Below are 20,000 nucleotides of genomic sequence, written 5' to 3'. Positions count from 1 at the left end.
CAGGCACGCCTCTCCTACCGCCTCGACCCCTCCTCCCGACGAGAGCCACTCACGGGACACGCACACACACCACCGCGGCGGGGACCCGAGGAGGACACCGGGGTTAAGGGAAACGACACCGCCGCTCGGCCTCAGGCACCTGAGGGACGACCTGGAGCGCTCCAGGGGCACCACCGAGGGACGCTCGCGCACCCGCGCGGGGAGGGGGGCGCGCAGCGCAGCAGCGGCAGAGCCCTCCCCACCGCGGGGAGAGCCGCTCGCAGAGCACACGCCGGGAAGGCGAAGCGAGAGCATCTGCTGTGTCAACAGACCCACGGCCCCCACTGACGCCCCGAGGCGGGGGACAGGAGACCGAAGGTCAGGGCCAGAGACCGCAACCCAACTCCTGCCTTCCTCACCCTCCACGACGGGCAGGGGGGAAAGACAGGCGAGGGGCCCCGTGAGCAGACCGAGAAGAGCGGACGCGTTCACCAGGAACGCCCGTCCCTCGTCTGGCACGGCTTAGGCCCGGCCCGGGAGAGCACGACCACACCACATCGATCGGTTGAGCCAAGGTGGAGCAGGGGGGAGGCGCGGCGAGGACAGTCACCAGAGGGGCCCGCTTTAAGCCCCACCGGCAACCTCCGCCCCCCCACCTCGCCTCAGGCGAGAGCGGCCCACGACCCCAGGAAGAGAACGCCTGACACGTGGCACGGAGCCCATAGGGCGGGGGTCGCATCTCAGCCTTCACCGGGTGCCCGCAGCGGGGAGCGCACAGGGTAGAAGACCCACAGCGCCTCGCCCCGCCACCCTCGGGTCGCCCAGAGACCGGAGGTGGCACCACGGGTCGGGTCAGCTAGACACCACCACCACCACCGCACGGGAGCCGGCGCACAGGCCCAGGCGGGCGGCTCCAGCGGCAAGGGCCGAACCGGGCACCAGCTGGCGGCCCGAAGGCTCAGAGCCCCGCGTGCATCTAGAGACCCAAAGTCCTCGGCGGCAGACACCGAAGGAGACCGTGTCAGCACTTACCTGGTGGTAAAAAAGGCCCATTAAGGGTGACGAAATGACAGCAGCCGACAGCGGGGCCCATCCACGACTCGCATGGAGGAACCCCGGAACCTTGGCCCGGCCACCTGTCCCCAGCGCTACCCCATAAACACCAGGCCCGGAGCTCTCTGCGTGGGGGGGGGGGGGGGGGGGGGGGGGCGGGTTCATCTGGTCGACCGGGGGGAGGGGAGCAGGGGGACCGGGCGTGTGGTGGCCCAAGTGGGGCCGCGGACACCCACCAAGGGAGAGGGAGCTGGCCCGGGGTGCCCTCCCCACTTCGCCCAAACCGGTAGGGGTACCGGTCCGTCGGAGTCTCCGAAAGGGGATTTGGCTTCAATGGGCATCAAGAAACAAGAAGAACGAACCGTCAGCGAGGCGCCTCCAACGAGACGAGCGGGCCCCGACCAGGGACCGCGCCCGGGGCCCAGACCGTCCTAGATGGGGCACCCAGGACGGCCCGAGCCGGTCCCCACCTCCTGACCGGGATTCAGGGAGTTGGGGAGGGGTGAGACAAAGTCACGTCCGACGACCGAGACCCACGAGGGCACGCTGAAGGGTCGAGCGCGCCCTCCCCGGCCACCCGCGGAAGCAGGGTCCGGTCCATCCCCGTCTCCGAACCCATCGAGACTTTGAAAAAGTAACAGCATGTGTGCCGGGAGACGCCTCGGCCACCGGACCCCACGGGGTGGGGTTGGGGGGGGGGGGGTGGGGGTGGGGACCGCACACGCGCCCGCCTCTCCCCGTCAACCCTCACGACTGCGGCGGGCGGGTCCCCACCTCCGGAGTGCGACGCGGAAAGCACCTCGTTCAGAAAGCACCCGAGGGCCCGGACCCAGGTGCGCCCTCCGGCGACCTCCAAGCCACAGTCCGGGCCGGTCCCCACCTCCGGAGCGGGGCCGAGGGCGAAGCAAACGCTCCTGAGGGCGGCCCAGGAGGAGTCCGGACCGCCGAGCCCGAGTCCAGGCGCTCCGGGCAGGGAAGACCCTCTCCCTGCCCACCGCGGCGGCCCGTCCCTGGGAGGGTCCGGCCGGTCCGTCTCCGCGGCCACAGGGGCACGGGGAGATGCTGGTCGACCCGGTCCGGCCACCCCAGAGCCCGGCCCCGGAGCGCCGCGACGATCACCCTCCTCAGAAACCTAGAGAACCAATCTCCGGCGACAGCAGGACGTCCCTAGGCCTCGGCGCCACCGGGACTGTCGCCGCCAGCGTAGCCGGTGACTGAGAGCTCTGCCTCGGGCCCGGCTGCTGAGTCACAACCCTCCTGAAGGGCTCGCCGAAGCTCCGGAGGACGAGGGACAATATACAAGCGGCCGCCAGGTGGCTCCCGACAACCGGCTCGAACGTCCCGAGGACGGGTCGCTGTCGCCGGCCGCCGGGGACGCCACAGCGCCGGCCGCCCAAACGCCCGAGCTCGGCCCGGAGCCTCCGCCGCCGAGCGACGCGACGCGACGCGACGCGACCCCGGCCGCAGAGGAAGGGAGAGGAGCCGGGAGATCTCTCCCCTGGAGGCTGCCACGAAAGAGACGCGATCCCCCACGCGATTCCAGGGTGGTGGGGGGACATGCCACGGAGACGCAGGCGGGCGGCGGGGGCTCGGGGCGGGGTGGGCGGAGAGAGGGGCACCAGTGACATCCCAGGAACCCCCGGCCCCCCGGGCCCCCGAAAGAGGGGGGCGGGAGGGAGGGAGGGAGGGAGGGACCGGCAAAACGAAACCAGGCAAGCGCTGCTGAGAGAACAAAGCAGGACTTTCGAAAGCAGACACAGACACAGACACACAGACACAGACACGGACACGCAAGCCTAGGAGCAAGAAAGGAAAAGAAGGAGACACTCGGACCCCCCAAGAAGAGAAAACAAAACTCAACCTGGGTCGAGGCACCGTGACAAAGTCCAAAGACAGCACACACAAGCATGCGCGGGTGGGTGGGGAAAGTGCACTTGAGGTCAGGAGACCATGGATTTCAAACTCACTGGCCACAAACACCGGAAAGGCGGACGGCCCGGGAGGTCTGGTGGGGGGGGGGGGGGGGGGGCGGCGGTGGCAGGGCTGCGGGGGGTGGCGGGAGGGGTGGGGGTTCGGGGGGGTGGGGGGTGGTGTTGAGGGGCGTGCTGGTGAGGAGGACCGGGTCCATAGGGATCCACTAAATAAACCCCGGGTCCCATGACAACAGCCAACTCAATGAATAAATACCTTTTTGACGTAGCTCAGGAACGAAATGAAACAAAACCACCAGGCAGGAAAGTCAAGTCGTAGAACTGTCCTGGCAGCTTAAAAGTCAGAGAGAGAGAGGGAGAGGGAGAGAGGGAGAGGGAGAGAGGGAGAGGGAGACAGGGAGAGGGAGACAGGGAGAGGGAGAGGGAGAGGGACAGAGAATGCATACACATGTGCATATACGCGTGTACATATGTATATGCACGCGTATTCGCGTCTATATAGACGTGCACGCATGCGTATACACACACACGTACGAAGGGCATGCTCACGTACACGCACGTGTCTGTGTGCGCACGTGTATGCCTAGGCATTTCTAGTGTGCGTGTATGCTTGCGTGTATATACGCATACAGAGGCCTCTATACACCTACGTACACGGATAGACACAGGCGTGAATACACGTGCTCACATGTGCAGAGACGTCGGGATACATAGGCACACACATACAAATACATGCGGACGTGTCAACGCATATAGATGCACACGTGTGTATACGTGTGATGTCTGCGCACAGGTGTGGATGCACGTCTATGCGTACCCATAGGTGCATGCTTGCATAGACACACATATCTGCGTGTGTATGTGCACACGTGTATGTACACATGTATGCATACGTACGGACGCATACGTAGACGTCTACATAGAGCATATGTACATCCACACAGACGTACGCGTGTCTATGTGCCTACATACGCACGTGTGTGTATGTGTGTGTATATATATATATGTGTATATATATATATATATATATATGTACACACACACGTAGACGTGCACCCATGTACGTATGTACAGGTGCCCGCGTGCATCCAGAGTGCCTATACACAGGTTGATGTGCATAGATGCGCACACATGTATACACGTACGCAAACGCGCGTGTGTATACATACGTGGACATATGCATCAGTGTACGTGTGCATCTATAGCCATGTGTCTGCGTGGATGTCTACGTGCGCGCGTGTGTGTTTATCTATAGGTGTATATACGTACATATATATACTCACAGACACACACGTACATACCCGGACGGAAACACACATCCGCGTGTGTGTGTGTGTCTGTCTGTCTGTCTGTCTGTCTGTCGTGTGCGCGCACACGCCCGTATATACGGGGAAAGCACAAGCATATTGCAAAAGGGGCTTTTCTGTCCAACACCGATCAAGGCGTCAGACACCTCAACCTCCAAAAGGGAAACAACCCCCGATGAGCGAAGTGGGCAGGAGGCCCGAACAGACCCCTTCCTTCCAAAGAAAGGTAGAACAGACAGACACCCAGAAGCACAAGGGAGAACACACATCCACGGCAGGGCTGGGCTGGGCTGGGCTGGGCTGGGCTGGGGCTGCTGGGGGTGGGGGCGGGCTCACGGAAGCACCCCACCCCGGGGCGTTTCCCTGGACAATGATCCTTCTCATTCGGAGGGGAAAGGCCCGGGAGCCGGGAATCGCGCTCACGACAGCAAGTTCGAACCCTCAGAGGACAGTGGCTCCTGATGGATCGAACGCGTCTTTTCTGCAGCTGAGAAAACTGTGGGCGGACTCAGAGAGATCAGATCTCATCCCCTGGCGCCTCACAGACAGAGAAACCACATCCCTAGGGAAAAGAGTCCTGCGATGTACCCTCCCCCAAAGATTCCCCCATTCGACCCAACCCAGCAGCTCCACAGGGTGCCCACGGAGGGAGGGGACAAAGAAGATACGGACGTGTGTATGTGAGGGATCGACCCCTATCCCTAGGTAGACATCCGTTCACACATCATGCTAGAACTCTGTCTGTGTGCCTACGCCTGGATCTATTCACGTGCGCGCGTGCACACGGGCATGCAGACACACACACACACACACACACACACACACACACACACACACACACACACAGGAATGGGACTCAACCACCAGAAGGGAATGAAATCTCACAGTCTGCAGGAACCTGGAGAGACCTTTAGAGGGTATTATGCTACATGAAATACCTCAGATCAGTCGTTTCCATGCAGAACCTACCAAACCATACACCGTGAACAGAACAGAACCAAACAGAAACAGGCTCAGAGATACTACAAAGGAACACACGGGGGTCGGGGGGGGTGGGGGTTGGCCAGAGGAGGGAGGGGCGGGGGTTGGGGGTGGGAGAGAATGAGTGAGTGCCACTGGTGAGGGAGACAGACGAAGCGGTGCAACCTTCCACTTATGAAATGCATGAGTCGCGGGCACGTCTTGACACCAAATGGCAAATGTCATTTGCCGTGACACCAAGTGGTGACGGACAGTCACTAACTAGATGTATCCTGGTGATCGCTGTGTCATGTGCTACACGAAAACATCGTCTGTACAAGCTGAAAATTAAAGGGGGAACGCCCCCCGCCCCCCGCCCCCCCCCCCCCAAAATAAAAGGAAAGGAAGAAGGAGGGAAGGAAGGAAAGAAGGAAGGAAGGAAAGAAGGCAAAAGAAAAGGTTGGCAGTCAGTTAGACGTCTATTTGAGAAGAGTGGGACTTGTGTGTGTGGGGGGGGGGGGGGAGGGGGGGAGAAACTAGGGTGAGGAGGAGGAGAAAGAAAAGGACCCGATTGCCTTGAGGGGGAGGGGGAGATGAACGATCCCAAGAGTGGACAGGACGGTCAGGTGAGTGCCATAGGGAAAGGAAACGAAGCCAAGCAACCGAACACACTCCCCAAGGTGGCTTTGTTCAGTCCAAGATCAAGATGTGGACAGCACGGTGTCCTCCAGCACACAGCGATACACAGGCCTCACTCGGCAGGGGGAGTTCGGGATAACCCTGAACGCCGAAGCGGACAAAAGAAGCCGTCACGTTCATCCATGGCTGAAAAGTACCATGGTCCCACGACATTCCAAACTCCTCTCAAACCATTGGAAGACTCTCTCGCTCACTCGCCGTTCAAAATGTAGAGAACAGAAAAGGAGCGACACGATGGTGGCTGGCTGGCTGGCTGGCTGGCTGGCTTTCCGTGAGAGTGTGATTAGGGAACACATGGACAGAAAAGCATCCGATTCACTTGTGTAAAGCATCTCTCTTGCCTTCTCGGGCCTGGTGTCTTTCCTCTGTCTGGATGATCCCCCTCCCCCCACCCCCCACCCCACTCCCAGCTTGAAGATCAGCCTCCAAAACGAAGCCCTTTGTGCTCTCCAGGTCCCGCCGCCACGATCTCTTTGGAGCGCCCTTCTGAAGGGGAAGGTTTTCATCCACGTCATCGCCCTGAGACAGCTTCAGCCTGTCCCTCCCCTCCCCAACCCACCCCACCGCCACCCCCCGCCGCCCTCTCCCCCTCCTGCTCCTCTTCCCCCTCCTCTGAACTGTCGAGCTCCTCTCGCGCTGGCCTCTCACCCCACACGGTGGCAGTGTTGGCCTAGGTATGCTCAGGTGTCTCCTAACAGCATCCAAGTGGACTTCCACTGTTTCTCGGCTGCGTCGTTCGGGGACCGTGTTTTTCCTGGCCTTGTCTGCGGGTGGGGGAGACCCGGACGGGCCGGGGCCAGGCGGGGTGGGGGAGCCTGCGTGTGGGGGGGAAGGGTGGGGACAGAGAGGAGGAGGAGGAGGAGGAGGAAGAGGAGGAGGAGGAGGAGGAACAGGGACACAGCTCCCCAGCGCCAGTGTGTGCCTGAGGCCTGGAAAAGAGATCACGCACCAGGCTGGCTCCGAAAAGGGGAATCGGTCAGGAGACCGGGCACGTTTGTTCTTCGCAGAGTCCCTGCGGATCGAACAGGCAGTGGCAAGTTTGGGGCTTCCCGCACTTAGAACTGTTCACCCATCGTGGACACAGGCGTCGGGCACACCGGGGGTTAGGCTCTCGGTGCGATGTCCACAAGCCGTAGCCACTGAAACGTGTGCACCCTGGAGCCGCCGCCGCCGTGCAGAGGGAGATCTCATCCGGCTCCACGGGTCCTTCCCGTGAGTAGGCCGGGATCTCAGGAAGCACAGACATCCAGAGCGTTGAGTGCACCTGACCGTCACGCTCTCAGAATCCAAGTGAACCAGAAGGGAGGGTCCCTCACGTGTGGGTTTGTCTTTCCATCGGAGGCATCCTCTCTTGGAGCCGATTAGGGTCCCGCGGGCCCCGTGGAGCAGAGAGGACAGAGAATGCCCTTCGGTCCCCTGCTCCTCCCACGCGCACGCGCGCGCGCACGCTCCCCAACGGTCCTAGGAACATCCTGCCCCAGAGGAGCGTGCCGGCCACGACCCACCTACACGGAGACGTCCGTGTCCGTCCGTGTCAGTCATCCTCGTCCGGAGTCCCCCGTCCGTCTGCCCTCGCCTTCACGCCTGGCACTGTCCGTTCTGTAGGTTCGTATCGAACCTGCCCGGAGCCCGGCGGCATCTTCCCGGATCAGGGATCGATCGAAAACACCCTGTCCCCTGCCTCCTCGGCAGGTGGATTCTTCACCACTGGACCACCAGGCAGGGAAGTCCCTTCACAGCCTTCTAAAATCATCTACCCCGAAACAGTCCACGTCGTCCTCCAAATCATGGCACCATCACGACTGAAATGAAGGAAAATATGTTCGTTCAAGAATGTCTTCACTCCTCAGTGCTTCTTGCTTTAGAACCACAAAGGCCCCTCTCTCTCTCTCTCTCTCTCTCTCTCTCTCTCTCTCTCTCTCTCTCACAGACACACACACACACACACACACACACACACGAACAGAGGTGGGCTCATAGTCCAAAAGAAACCAACGTTTGTGTGTATCCATCCCACTTGTTGTGGCTGTCGTGCCGTCGCTCGTCCAAGACGCTGATCTACTATGGAATCCGATGTCTTCTTCTCTAGGACACGTCGAGAGGCAGCAAGCGTGCCGGTTTGTGAGAACCGAAGGTCAACCCGGCATGATGGAGGCCAGCCAGGTGTGGGCTCAGAGGCCCATCGAGATTCGAACTCCAGTTCACGGAGGGGAGCGGTGGGAACAGGAGTGTGGACTGCGAGTCCGATCCTCACCGTACCAAAAGGCGACATCATCCCCTTCCTCCCTCATCGGCGTCTGCACGGCTCCTCCTGGCCTCAGGGATCCCATTGAAAGGACGTACAGGTTGTGTCCTTTTCCCTGGCCCGATCGTTTCGAAACCCTCCAAGAAAAAGCGGTGACGTCAAGAGATCCGCCTCGAGTTCGGGACCGGGGCTTCCCCGGGGGCCCCGTGGCAAACCACCCCGTGCCCAGGCAGGAGACATGGGTTTCACCCCCGGTCCGGGAAGAGCCCACACGCTGCCCATATGCCTCGGTGATGGAGTCTGTGTTCTAGATCCTGGCCGCTGCGAGTGTCGAGCCCACACCCAGCAGCCACTGAAGCCCACGTGCCCCAGTGCCCCCGCGCCCCAAGAGGAACCACAGCCACGAGAAGCCCAGACGCACGACCGTAGAGCGGCCCCCTCTCTCCACAGAGAGAGAACAGCTTGCACGGCCATGAAGACCCAGCACGCCCCCACAGACATCAAAGACGGCCAATGATCATCCAGCGAGACGGCCTAAGATCGGACGCGATCGGCCAATACCTAGTCCTATCCCTCGGGAAGCTCCCTGAATCTTCTGTAGATACACCTAAAGAAACCCCAGCTCTCCGTGCCGTCGGAAGCGCGGGAAGCTCTCCGTACAGTGCCGAGAGCACCGTGGAGACGTCACCCTCGGGCCCCGTGAGCCTGACTGTTCTCACGAAATCCCTCACAGTCCGGGCTCTGGAGATCGGCCCGCGCGGACCTGCAGACGACGCACGGCCATCCCTCTCGGCTCCCTGCGTGCTCACCGGCCCAGGTGTGCCGTGCCCCCAGCCTCTGCTCGCATCTCCTGGGCCTGTCTCCCCCATGCTGCTCCACGGACTTGGAATCATTCTCCCCTCTCGTCTGACACGTTTTCTCTTCTGTTCGACCATGTCTGGCTCCCCAGGCACCACTTCCCCTCGTTCTTCTCTTCTCATCCCACTCGTCTCGTGGAACTCATTCTATGCGTCTCCGCTCCGTTCCCTAAGGACTCTGTCATCACCCCACTCATCTGGGGATCGACCGGCACCTAGGCAACCCCGGCCCGTGACAACCGTGGTTCCGTGTCTATCGAACAACCTGCCGACCGCAGGGGGCGTGTGGACGCGAACGAGCCGTGGAAAGCTGGCACCGGGGAATCATCCCGCGGACACACCCTCTGGTTCCACGGTGCTCTCGGGAGCGTTTGGGTCGTCGTCGTCGTCGTCGTCGTCGTCGTCGTCGTCGCCGTCGCCGTCTTCCCTAAGACGTATGCAGTCGCTTTGATTCCCACGGCGTCTATGGGCAAAGAACGGATCGTTCCCCGGATCTCCGGAGAAGGCAATGGCAACCCACTCCAGTCCCCTCGCCCGGAAACTCCCGTGGGCGGAGGAGCCCGGTAGGCCGCAGTCCATGGGGTCGGGAAGAGTCGAACACGACTGAGCGACTTCCCTTTCGCTCTTCCCTTCCAGGCATTGGAGAAGGCCGTGGCAACCCACTCCAGCGTTCTCGCCTGGAGAACCCCAGGGACAGGGGGGAGCCTGGCGGGCTGCCGTCTACGGGGTCGCACAGAGTCGGACACGACGGAAGCGACTTAGCGGCAGCCGCAGCAGCAGCGACCGGATCACCTCAGAAGGACTTAGAAACGAGTCGTGGTTGAGAAATGATGGATCCTGCCAACAATCTCACTTCGGGGTATACATCGAAGGACATGAACACCTGAATCTCACCTAGAGAGAGGTCTGCACTCCCAGGTCCATCGCAGCATCATTCACAAGAGCCAAGATGGGGAACCCGCCGAAGTGTCCATCTAGGGAAGACTAGATCCAGAAGATCCACGATCCAGATGGAGATCCATGGATAGGTAGATCTAGGTGTCCCAGGCAGCCCCAGGAATGAACACATTCTTACGTCGTGATAGCATGGATGTGACTTAGGGAGGGATGCCCAATGAATAAGTCAGGTAGAGAAAGAAACAGAGCGTCTCCTGTCACTTCCATGCCATGCAAGGCCATCTAAAGCAATGAAAACGATCATCACAGAGCGGCTGGGGGAGGGAGACATGGGAAGATGTCGATCGATGTAAGGGCGGGGGGGGGGGGGGGGGGGCGGCGGGAACTTCACGGATAAGGTACATATATACTGTCTACGTCACAAAGAGCACGGTGATTCTAAAGAACAGCCTTATCGGTATCGCCGTCTCATATGCGGAGAAGGCAACGTCACCCCACTCCAGTCCTCTTGCCCGGAAAATCCCGTGGACGGAGGAGCCCGGTGGGCCGCAGTCCACGGGGTCGCACAGAGTCGGACACGACCGAGCGACTGGCCTTCCCCTTTTCCCTTTCACGCCTCGGAGAAGGAAATGGGAACCCACCGCAGTGTTCCTGCCTGGAGAACCCCAGGGACGGGGGTGCCCGGCGGGCTACCGTCTACGGGGTCGCACAGATTCGGACACGATGGAAGCGACTGAGCAGTGGCGGCGGCGGCGGCAGCAGCAGCAGCAGCATTATCGTATTCGAAAGTTGCCATGACCGTGGACATGACCCATTCACTTCCCATACAACGGAAGAAGGACATGGCAACCCACTCCGGTATTCTTGCCTGGAAAATTCCATGGATGGAGGAGCCTGGTAGGCTACAGTCCGTGGGGCCGCAAAGAGTCTGAGCGACTTCACTTTCTTTCGCATACAGTCATGAGATGTATGGGTTGTGATCCAGCTATGAGCTACCGCTTGGGTGGTCATGAATGATTCTTTTGCAACAGACAGGTGCATCAAGTCACCATTCTGTACACGTTAGAACGAAGGATGTTGTACGTCCTTCACGAAGAACATTCTATTTCAATACACCGGGACATGAAACACATAACATCACCTAGTTTTAGTATCTTTCAATGAAGAGTCTGTATTGGCTGCGCCAAAAGAAAAGAAAAGAAAAGAAAGCTTTATTTGGGGTGGGGGTGGGGGGGGGGGGTGACTTAGAGATTGCCATGCAGGGACACAGATTTCCATAAAACCCAGGGCATGTTCCCCAGGAAAGAGTCAGGGGCCTAGAAAGCTGAGCCTCGTGAGGTTGTCAAGCCAGCTGAGAGCACTTAGGATTTGCTGTCATGCAAAGAAGGACAGGTTTCTTCTTCCAGGGTAGAGGGTCGCAAGGTATTTAGGGAAAGGGGAGGGTAGGAGAGGTCTCTTGCATTTCGGGAACGCTGTTTCCTTCGAGGATCTGGAGGCCTCTGGGACCCAGGAAGTGCTCCAAGGGTACATTCCGTCCAGACGGAGACACACGGACCTCTTCCTCCATGGCCTCCCCTCTCTATTTGGGGGAGCTCTCTCGGCCATGCTGAGTCCACTTGGATGTGTCTTTCCCATGTCATACCCTCTGGCATTCAAAGATCTCCTTCCATCGTTTTATAAAGAGACCCGGCGTATGTATCTTTTTAGAGACGATGAGCGTCAGACGCGATCACTCTCCGTGGCGTGGTTTCGGGCACGACACCCCATACATTCCACGTCTCTCCTGGCCATCGAGAAAGGCTGCGTACGGCACAGGATGCCACGGGACCGGGGAGGTCCTCGGGTTCCGCCCGCCCTCGACTTGGCTGCGGTCTCCGGTTTGGTTCTGTTCCGCGTGTGCTTTCTGACCCACGTGATCGCTCCGGATAGGGCACCCCATCCAAGCTCACACCCATCGAGTCTGTGTGACTCCTAGTCACGCATCAGGTGGGGATATCGACGCCCTCCGCGTGGATCCATAACCATCGCCGTCCTGTGTTCAGGAGGATCCTTTCGTGGGTCCCGGGGGCGCTACGTGCTGTCCGTAGGAACTACGGAAGGAGGCTCGTGACATGGTGCAGGAGACAGGGATCAAGGCCATCCCCATGGAAAAGAAACGCCAAAAAGCAACATGGCTGTCTGGGAAGGCCTTCCACATAGCCGTGAGACGCAGAGAAGCGAAAAGCAAAGGAGAAAAGAAAAGATATAACCATCTGAATGCAGAGTCCCAAAGACTCGCAAGAAGAGAGACGAAAGCCTTCTTCAGCGATCCGTGCCCAGACAGAGAGGACAACAACAGAACGGGAAAGACTAGGGAATCTCTTCCAGAACATCAGCGATACCAAAGGAACGTGTCATGCCAAGATGGGCTCGATCAAGGACAGACATGGTATGGACCTAACAGAAGCAGAAGATGTGGAGAAGAGATGGCAAGAATACACAGAAGCACCGTACAAAAAAGATCTTCACGACCCAGATCATCACGATGGTGTGATCACGGACCTAGAGCCAGACCTCCTGGAATGTGAACTCAAGTGGGCCTTCGAAAGCATCACTACGAACAAAGCTAGTGGAGGCGATGGAATTCCAGGGGAGCTCGTCCAAATCCTGAAAGATGATGCCGTGACAGTGCTGCACTCACTATGCCAGCACATTTGGAAACCTCCGCCGTGGCCACAGGACTGGAAGAGGTCCGTGTTCATTCCAATCCCAAAGAGAGGCCACGCCAAAGCATGCTCAGCCGACCGCACACTCGCACGCCTCTCACACGCTAGTAGAGTCGTGCTCACAATTCCCCAAGCCAGGCTTCCGCGATATGTGAACCGTGAGCTTCCTGATGCTCAAGCTGGTTTGAGAAAAGGCAGAGGAACCAGAGAGCAAATGGCCAACGTCCGCTGGGTCATGGGAAAAGCAAGAGAGTTCCAGAAAAGCGTCTATTGCTGCTTCGTGGACTATGCCCAAGCCTTTGCCTGCGTGGATCACGGTAAACTGTGGACAATTCTGAGAGAGATGGGCATACCAGACCCCCTGACCTGCCTCTCGAGGTTAGAACTGGACACGGAGCCACAGACGCGTTCCAAATAGGAAAAGGAGTTCGTCACGGCTGTATCTCGCCACCCTGTGTATTTACCTTATACGCAGAGTCCATCATGAGAAACGCTGGGCCGGGAGACACCCAAGCTGGAATCAAGATTGCCGGGAGAAATATCAATCCCCTCAGAGAGGCAGAGGACACCACCCTTAGGGCAGAAAGTGAAGAGGAACTCAAGAGCCTCTTGAGGACAGTGAAAGAGGAGCGTGAACACGTTGGCTTGAAGCTCAACATTCAGAAAACGAAGATCGGGGCATCCGGTCCCATCCCTTCACGGGAAACAGACGGGGAAACAGTGGACACGGCGTCAGGCTTTATGGGTCTGGGCTCCAAAATCACTGCAGACGGTGACTGCGGCCACGACCTTAAAAGACGCTTCCTCCTTGGAAGGAAAGTCATGCCCAACCTAGATAGCCTATTCAGAAGCAGAGACATGACTTTGCCAACAAAGGTCCGTCCAGTCAAGGCTATGGTTTTTCCTGTGGTCAGGTATGGATGTGAGAGTTGGACTGTGAGGAAGGCCGAGCGCCGAAGAATGGATGCTTTTGAACCGTGGTGTTGGAGAAGACTCTTGAGAGTCCCTTGGACTGCCAGGAGAGCCAACCAGTCCATTCTGAAGGAGATCAACCCAGGGATTTCTTTGGAAGGCACGACGCTAAAGCGGAAACTCCAGTCCTTTGGCCACCTCATGCGAAGAGTCGACTCGTTGGAAAAGACTCTGATGCTGGGAGGGATTGGGGGCAAGAGGAGAAGGGGACGACAGAGGAGGAGATGGCTGGATGGCATCACGAACTCGATGGACGTGAGTCTCAGTGAACTCCGGGAGTTGGTGATGGACAGGGAGGCCTGGCGTGCTGCGCCTCACGGGGTCGCAAAGAGTCGGACACGACTGAGCGACTGATCTGCTCTGATCCGATCTGATGTGCGGTCCGTGATCTCACGTGCCTTTCGGGCATGGGTGATGGAGACGGACCCCAAGCGGCAGGGCGGCCATCTGGCATCTCGGCCTAGAGCGGTTTCCCAAGTGACATCTCAGAACCGGGGCTGAGACAGCCATCCCTCCCCGGGCCCCCCTCGGTGGCCGGGGTGGGGGTGGGGGTGGGGGAGTGTGAGGTTAGGGAGACGGGAGTGGGGGACTGGGCTAGGGGTCGGGGGCGCGTGAGGCGAGGGGACCGTCCCGGTCCCCCTGAGAAGTGAAGGCAGGTTCCGTCCGTCCCCCTGAGAACTCCCTGCCTTCAGGCGTGTGAGAGGAGCAGGTTTCTCTCCAATCCACCGCCACGCATCATTTTCCGCCCCGTTCAAACACACAGACAAACACGTGTGTGCTTCTCTCGGCTTGTTTTCTGGCCGAGGCCAAAGACCTCTTCAAGCGTGTCCAAAGGATCTGACAGGATGGGAGGGTGCAGGTCAATCCACGTGTCAAGAGATCCAGAGAACCTGTCACAACTGTGACTCGGGCCTTTTTCAGAAACGGGCCCATCTGGAGGATTCCCTGGACAGGAGTCACCCCAGAAGTTTCCTTGAAGGGATCGAGTTGCAGGAGTCGGGGACGTGGCCCCGCCGCCGCCGCCGCCTCCAAAGGGCCTCCTCAGCCCGGCAGGCCGGCAGGCCCTGCAGGCAGGGGCTATTGTCTGTGGGCCCCACCCCCACCTTCCCCCACCCTCCCCCTGCAGGGCCTCGTCGGATAGCTTCATTCAAATGCAGAAAGCTTTCCAGTCAAGTCAGAGCCTCTGACTTCGCCTCGAGCTTCTCTCTATTGAATGGTGATCCGCCCCACCCAGCCATTCCACGTCTCCACCTTGAGACGGCCCCTTCGGCCCCGCGCGGAGGAAGGGGGCTGGGGGATGGGGAGGGAGGCCGAGGGACAGACTCGCCTACGTGTCAGGCCAAAGGAGTCTCCTCCTTTGTGTAACCCAGGAAACCCGGGTCATGCATGTGAGGATCACGGACGGACGTGCGTCGAAGCAGCCACCGTCCCTTGACATCTTCCCTTCCGCGGGAGGAGGTTTTCCTTCCTGCCTGCCTTCAGAGAGACAGAAAAGGAGGGAGGGGCAGAGCGTTCCTCTGGCGCTGGCCGGCTCTTAAGTCACTTGACTCCAAAACACTCCACAGGGCACGGAGGTTCACGTGCAGTGGGGTGGGGTGGGGTGGGGTGGGGACGGCGGCCTACTCCGGACCCCACCAGTTTTCCCTCCTCTTGACCCTTGCCCGGAACCCATGAAAAGCTGAGCTGGTGACTGTGTGTGAGTGCATGCATGTACGTGTGTACGTGAGAGACGGCGCGTGTGCGTGTGCGTGTGCATGGACGTGAGAGAAAAAGAAAGGAAAGGAAAAAAAAAAAAAAAAAGGAAAGAAAGGGAAAGGAAAAAAAAAAAAAAAATCCAGAAGGCAGGAAGGAGGGAAGGGCGAAATAGGTTAGTTCGTAGGGGCCTCCGTGTCACAGCAAGAGTTTCTGAGCACAGATCCTCCATTCAGGGAAACAGTGATCGTATCTCCTCTCAGGAGGCCGTGATGTCGATGGACGGGTGCGGGAAAGCAGGCCTGGGGTGCAAGCCATCAGGTATTCCCCCCCCCCCGAGGCACTTGTAAGGAAACCAAGGAAACACACAGGTTCATCCCTGGAGCGGATTCGAGAAACCAGTCAGCAGAGGGAGAGGCAGTCTAGGAGGTTGATTTCTAGACGTCGGGGTCGGGCCCTGGAGCGGGTTGCCATGTCCTTCTCCAGGAGGCCTTCCTGGCCCGGGGATGGAACCCGGGTCTCCTGCATCGCAGGCAGACTCTTGACCGTGTGAGCCACCAGGGAGGCTCCGTCAGAAACGTTCACCAAGTCCTCTAGCTTCCATCCGCAGGGCTTCAGGCACAGGGCCTTTTGAGTTCTCCGTCAGAAGGACAAGAGAACATGGGACGTGGTGGTGCCCCCCCCCCCCTCCCCCCGAGAGAGGGTTGTTGTCCCCAGATAGCGGAGGCAGCTCGGAACACTTCAGGCTCCAGTCCCCGTCTCGGGTGAAGAACCACACGCAAAGGAACACACACACACACACACACACACACACACACACACACACACACACGTATAGGACACGACTCTCCTATCCAGAAGTGTGTACCCCCGTTTCACGGAAATATCCTCTGGGCCCCTAAGGAACGTGTGGCAATCACTCTCGCCAAGGAGATAAGAATCCTCCACGGAGAGTTTCTGAAGTCTGGAAGGACCGGGTCGAGAGAAAAAGAGAAACGATTCCCTTCTGTTGACAGGGGTGCTGTATGAAGTGACCAAGGGGATGTCCATCTTTCCAAATTCCCCTTTTAAACCTCGTGTCCTTTTCGGTCCTTTGTTTTCTCTTTGTATCTGGAAAACAACAGATGGGACGGTAGGTCCTTTCATGATTTTCTTTCTTTCTTTTTCCTGCCTGCGTGCCTGTCCGCCCGCCCGTCCCTCCGTCTGTCTTTTCTCTGTCTCTCTCGCTTTCCACTCAGGTTAGGGAATTAAAAAAAAAAAAAAAAAAAAAAAAGAGGAATCTGTAGGAATCTGTATTTCTGCAGGTCAGGAAGCAACAGTTAGAACTAGACATGGAACCCAACAGGCTGGTTCCAAATAAGGGAAAGGAGTCCATCAAGGCTGTCCATCGTCACCCTGCTTATTGAACGTACACGCTGAGTACACATCATGAGAAGCGCTGGGCTGGATGAAGCACAAGCTGGAATCCAGATGGCCGGGAGACATATCAATCCCCTCAGATATGCACACGACAGCACCCTCACGGCAGAAATGAAGTCTAGGGTGGGTTTCCAAAGCCGTGTTCGTTTCAGGTGTTCAGAGTCTTTTCCCTTAGAGGTTCATGCAACGTCATACGTCTATTTTCCCGTGCTGGCATAGTATAGAGTAGGTGCTTGTGGATTCTTTGGATGTACAGTTTATGTGTCCATGTTCAACCAGCCCTCCTAAGTGGACCGTCCTGCCCTTCCTCCCCCGCCCCCACCCCCCATCGCCCCATCCTCTTTTCCTCAAGACGTCAGGCATCCACTTCAGCATCCTGTTCCTCGGTTCATCCAACCCCATGGAAGAAGTCATTTCTCCAGTTTCTCCGTCGGTTCTCTACACCTCGCCTGATGGTGGCAGGTGACTGGAAGACTGAGAGTTCTGAAGAATTTTGCAAGAGCTTTGGGTGAAGGCTCCTCGGATGTGCTCGGTGAAGTGGGTGGTGTGTCCATCAGTAGAGACCGTGGAAGGTATGCCCCACGTGGCACAAACACCGTTGCTTTGAGTTGTGGTCGGTTTGCCTGTCTGCACCGAGAGACGGAAGGGAGGCTTCCACCTTCCACAGAGAAAGCTATCCCTAGCGTACCAAGGATGTTTGACAACCCCCCGCCCCCACCCCCCGCCACCCCAGGTTACAGGCGCGAGAGGTCAGACTGTAGCAATCATCATGTCCAGGGTGTATTCACAACAGGCAGACTCATCTTAAAGGCACCCTGTCCTGTGAAGGTGGAGGGAGGGGAGCGAGAAGCAGAGGGACGATGACAGAGGAAGGAAGGAAGGAGAAAGAGAGGGGACAGGAACACACGCAGTGGGGCGAGGTGGGGGAGGGGGAGGCGGTGTGTGGCGTGTCTGTGACATGCCCAGGTGGTGTTGCGTGGGTGGAGTGTGCAGCCCAGGGTGTGGGTGGGTGGTTGGGTGGGGGTGGGGGGGGGGGGCGGGCAGGTGTGTGGTGTGGGTGTGCTGTGTATAGGTGCCACCGGGGGCCGTGTGGGCGGCACGGGTGTGCGCGTGTGGCGTGCGCCTGTGGGTGCGGGAGGGGGGGCGGGGGAAGAGAGAGAGGCCGAGAGACACAGGCAGGCAAAGGACAACACAGTGTGTGTGTGTGTGTGGGGGGGGGGGTTGTGTGGTGTGGGGGGCGGGGCGAGATGTGAGTGTGTGTGTGGGCATGCATATGTGGTGTGTGGGGAGAGACAGAGGCCGAGAGACCCAGCCAGGCAAAGGACAACAGTGTGGGGGGGGGGGGGGGGGGGCGGGGCGGGGCGGGATGTGAGTGTGTGTGTGTGGGCAGAGACAGAGGCAGAGCGTCACACGTCACAGCCAGGCAAAGGACAACGCTGTGTGTGTGTTGGGGGGGGGGGGGGGGGCGGGGGGTGGAGGGGCGGGGCGGGACGGGATGTGAGTGTGTGTGTGGGGGGGCTTGCATGTGTGGTGTGTGGGCATAGACAGAGGCAGAGGGTCACAGCCAGGCAAAGGAGAACGCTGTGTGTGTGTGTGTGTGTGTGTGTGTGTGTGTGTGTGTCTCTGTGTGTGTGTCTCTGTGTGTGTGTTGGGGGGGAGGGTGTGTGTGTGTGTGTGTGTTGTGTGGCCGCTGTGAAGGGCCGTGTGCGCCTGTGTGTGTGTGGGGGTGGGGGGGCGGGGCGGGGCGGGACGTGAGTGTGTGTGGGTGGGCTTGCATGTGTGGCGTGTGGGCAGAGACAGAGGCAGAGCGTCACACCCAGGCAAAGGACAACGCAGTGTGTGTGTGTCGGGGGTGTGTGTGTGTTTGTGGGGGCGAGGCGGTGTGTGGTGTTCTCTGTGGCATGTGGGGCCGTGTGAGAGTGTGTTGCGGGGGGGGGGGGGAAGGGTGGGTAGGTGTGTGGTGTATTGGTGCCACGAGGGGGCGTGTGCGCCACATGGGTGTGTGCGTGGCGGCAGAGACAGAGGCCGGGAGACCCAGCCAGGCAAAGGACAACGCAGTGTGTGTGTGTCCGGGGGTGTGTGTGTGTGTGTGGACGGCCGTGTGTGTGTGTGGGGGGGTATGCATGTGGTGTGTGGGCAGAGACACAGGCATCGTATCACACAGCCAGGCAAAGGACAGCACTGTGTGCGCGCCCGCGCGTGTGTGTATGTGTGCGTGCACACGCGTATGTGCGTGGCGTGGGCCGGGTGTCTGTGTGTTGGGGGGGGGGGGGGGGCGTGAGGCGGTGTGTGGCGTGTCTGTGACATGCCCAGGTGGTGTTGCGTGGGTGGAGTGTGCAGCCCTGGCGTGCGCCTGTGGGTGCGGGAGGGGGGGCGGGGGAAGAGACAGAGGCCGAGAGACACAGGCAGGCCAAGGACAACACAGTGTGTGTGTGTATGTGGGGGGGGTGGGGGGTGGGGGGTGGTGTGGGGGTCGGGGCGGGGCGGGATGCGAGTGTGTGTGTGTGGGCTTGCATGTGTGGCGTGTGGGCAGAGACAGAGGCAGAGCGTCACAGCCAGGCAAAGGACAACGCTCTGTGTGTGTGCATGTGCGTGCGTGCGCACGTTGTAGGGGTGTGCGTGTGGGGGCTGGGTGTTCATGGGCTGTTTGGGGGGGGGGGGGGGATAGGGTGAGGATGCGTGTGTGCACGCCGTGTGGGGCCGGGGGTGTGTGTGTGTGCGCGTGCCGGGTGTGTGCCTGGGGATGGTGCAGGCAGAGAGAGACGCAGCCAGGCGCAAAGGACGACGCAGTGTGTGTGTGTGTGTGTGTGTGTGGTATGCACACGGGGCGTGTGGTGTGGGGGCGGGCAGAGACAGAGAGACGCAGCCAGGCAAAGGATAACGTGCAGGGATGGATATCCCCCATCATTTTGCTTGTGTTTTCTGACGGCATTCATCACCTCCCCGACCAAGACCACTCCCGTGACATGTGACTCTGCCACCAGCAGCCCGCACTTGGTCTTTGGGCAGGCAGACGCGGGCGTGTGGCGAGTTGGCGGCAGGGGGCGAGGGGCGAGACTTGCTGTCCCCAGGCCAGCTTTGATCCTCGCGCTCTGCCCCTGAACCTGACTGGAGCAAGTGGATCCGCGTGATCTGTCGTGGCTTTGTCGTTTGAAGTCCTGGGCAGGAGACGGAAGAGTCCCCCCTCCCATGCCAAGGGAGACAAGGCCCCAAAGAAGGAAGTCAGCTCCCTTGGGTTCAAATGGCTGTTCTCCCACATCGATCAAGTTTCCAACACGAGATTT

General features: G+C 59.4%; 1 protein-coding gene and 1 long non-coding RNA gene across 2 annotated transcripts in view; both read left to right on the top strand.

Annotated features, from left to right (window-relative positions):
* The first annotated feature begins 3,672 nt into the window (after nucleotides 1–3,672).
* LOC129637580 (uncharacterized) lies at nucleotides 3,673–6,323 on the top strand. The gene is made up of 2 exons (XM_055561789.1): nucleotides 3,673–5,322; nucleotides 5,783–6,323. Exon 1 carries the CDS (start codon nucleotides 3,837–3,839, stop codon nucleotides 4,977–4,979), a length of 1,143 nt encoding a protein of 380 aa, XP_055417764.1. The 5' UTR covers nucleotides 3,673–3,836; the 3' UTR covers nucleotides 4,980–5,322; nucleotides 5,783–6,323.
* Nucleotides 6,324–17,112: 10,789 nt separating this feature from the next.
* LOC129637583 (uncharacterized) overlaps nucleotides 17,113–20,000 on the top strand; it is a 3,606-nt gene continuing 718 nt past the window's right edge. Inside the window, exon 1 of the long non-coding RNA XR_008707536.1 lies at nucleotides 17,113–17,288. This is a non-coding gene — a long non-coding RNA (uncharacterized LOC129637583). The remainder of the gene's footprint in view (nucleotides 17,289–20,000) is intronic.

The sequence above is a fragment of the Bubalus kerabau genome, chromosome 23 (assembly GCF_029407905.1).
Source record: "Bubalus kerabau isolate K-KA32 ecotype Philippines breed swamp buffalo chromosome 23, PCC_UOA_SB_1v2, whole genome shotgun sequence".
Taxonomy (NCBI): domain Eukaryota; kingdom Metazoa; phylum Chordata; class Mammalia; order Artiodactyla; family Bovidae; genus Bubalus; species Bubalus kerabau.
Note: the sequence above shows the minus strand (reverse complement) of the source record. Positions and strands in the feature narration are given on the sequence as shown.

What these genes read in the sequence shown, in the direction of transcription:
- LOC129637580 (XM_055561789.1), top strand. Translation starts at nt 3,837, where the DNA reads ATGTACACATGTATGCATACGTACGGACGCATACGTAGACGTCTACAT.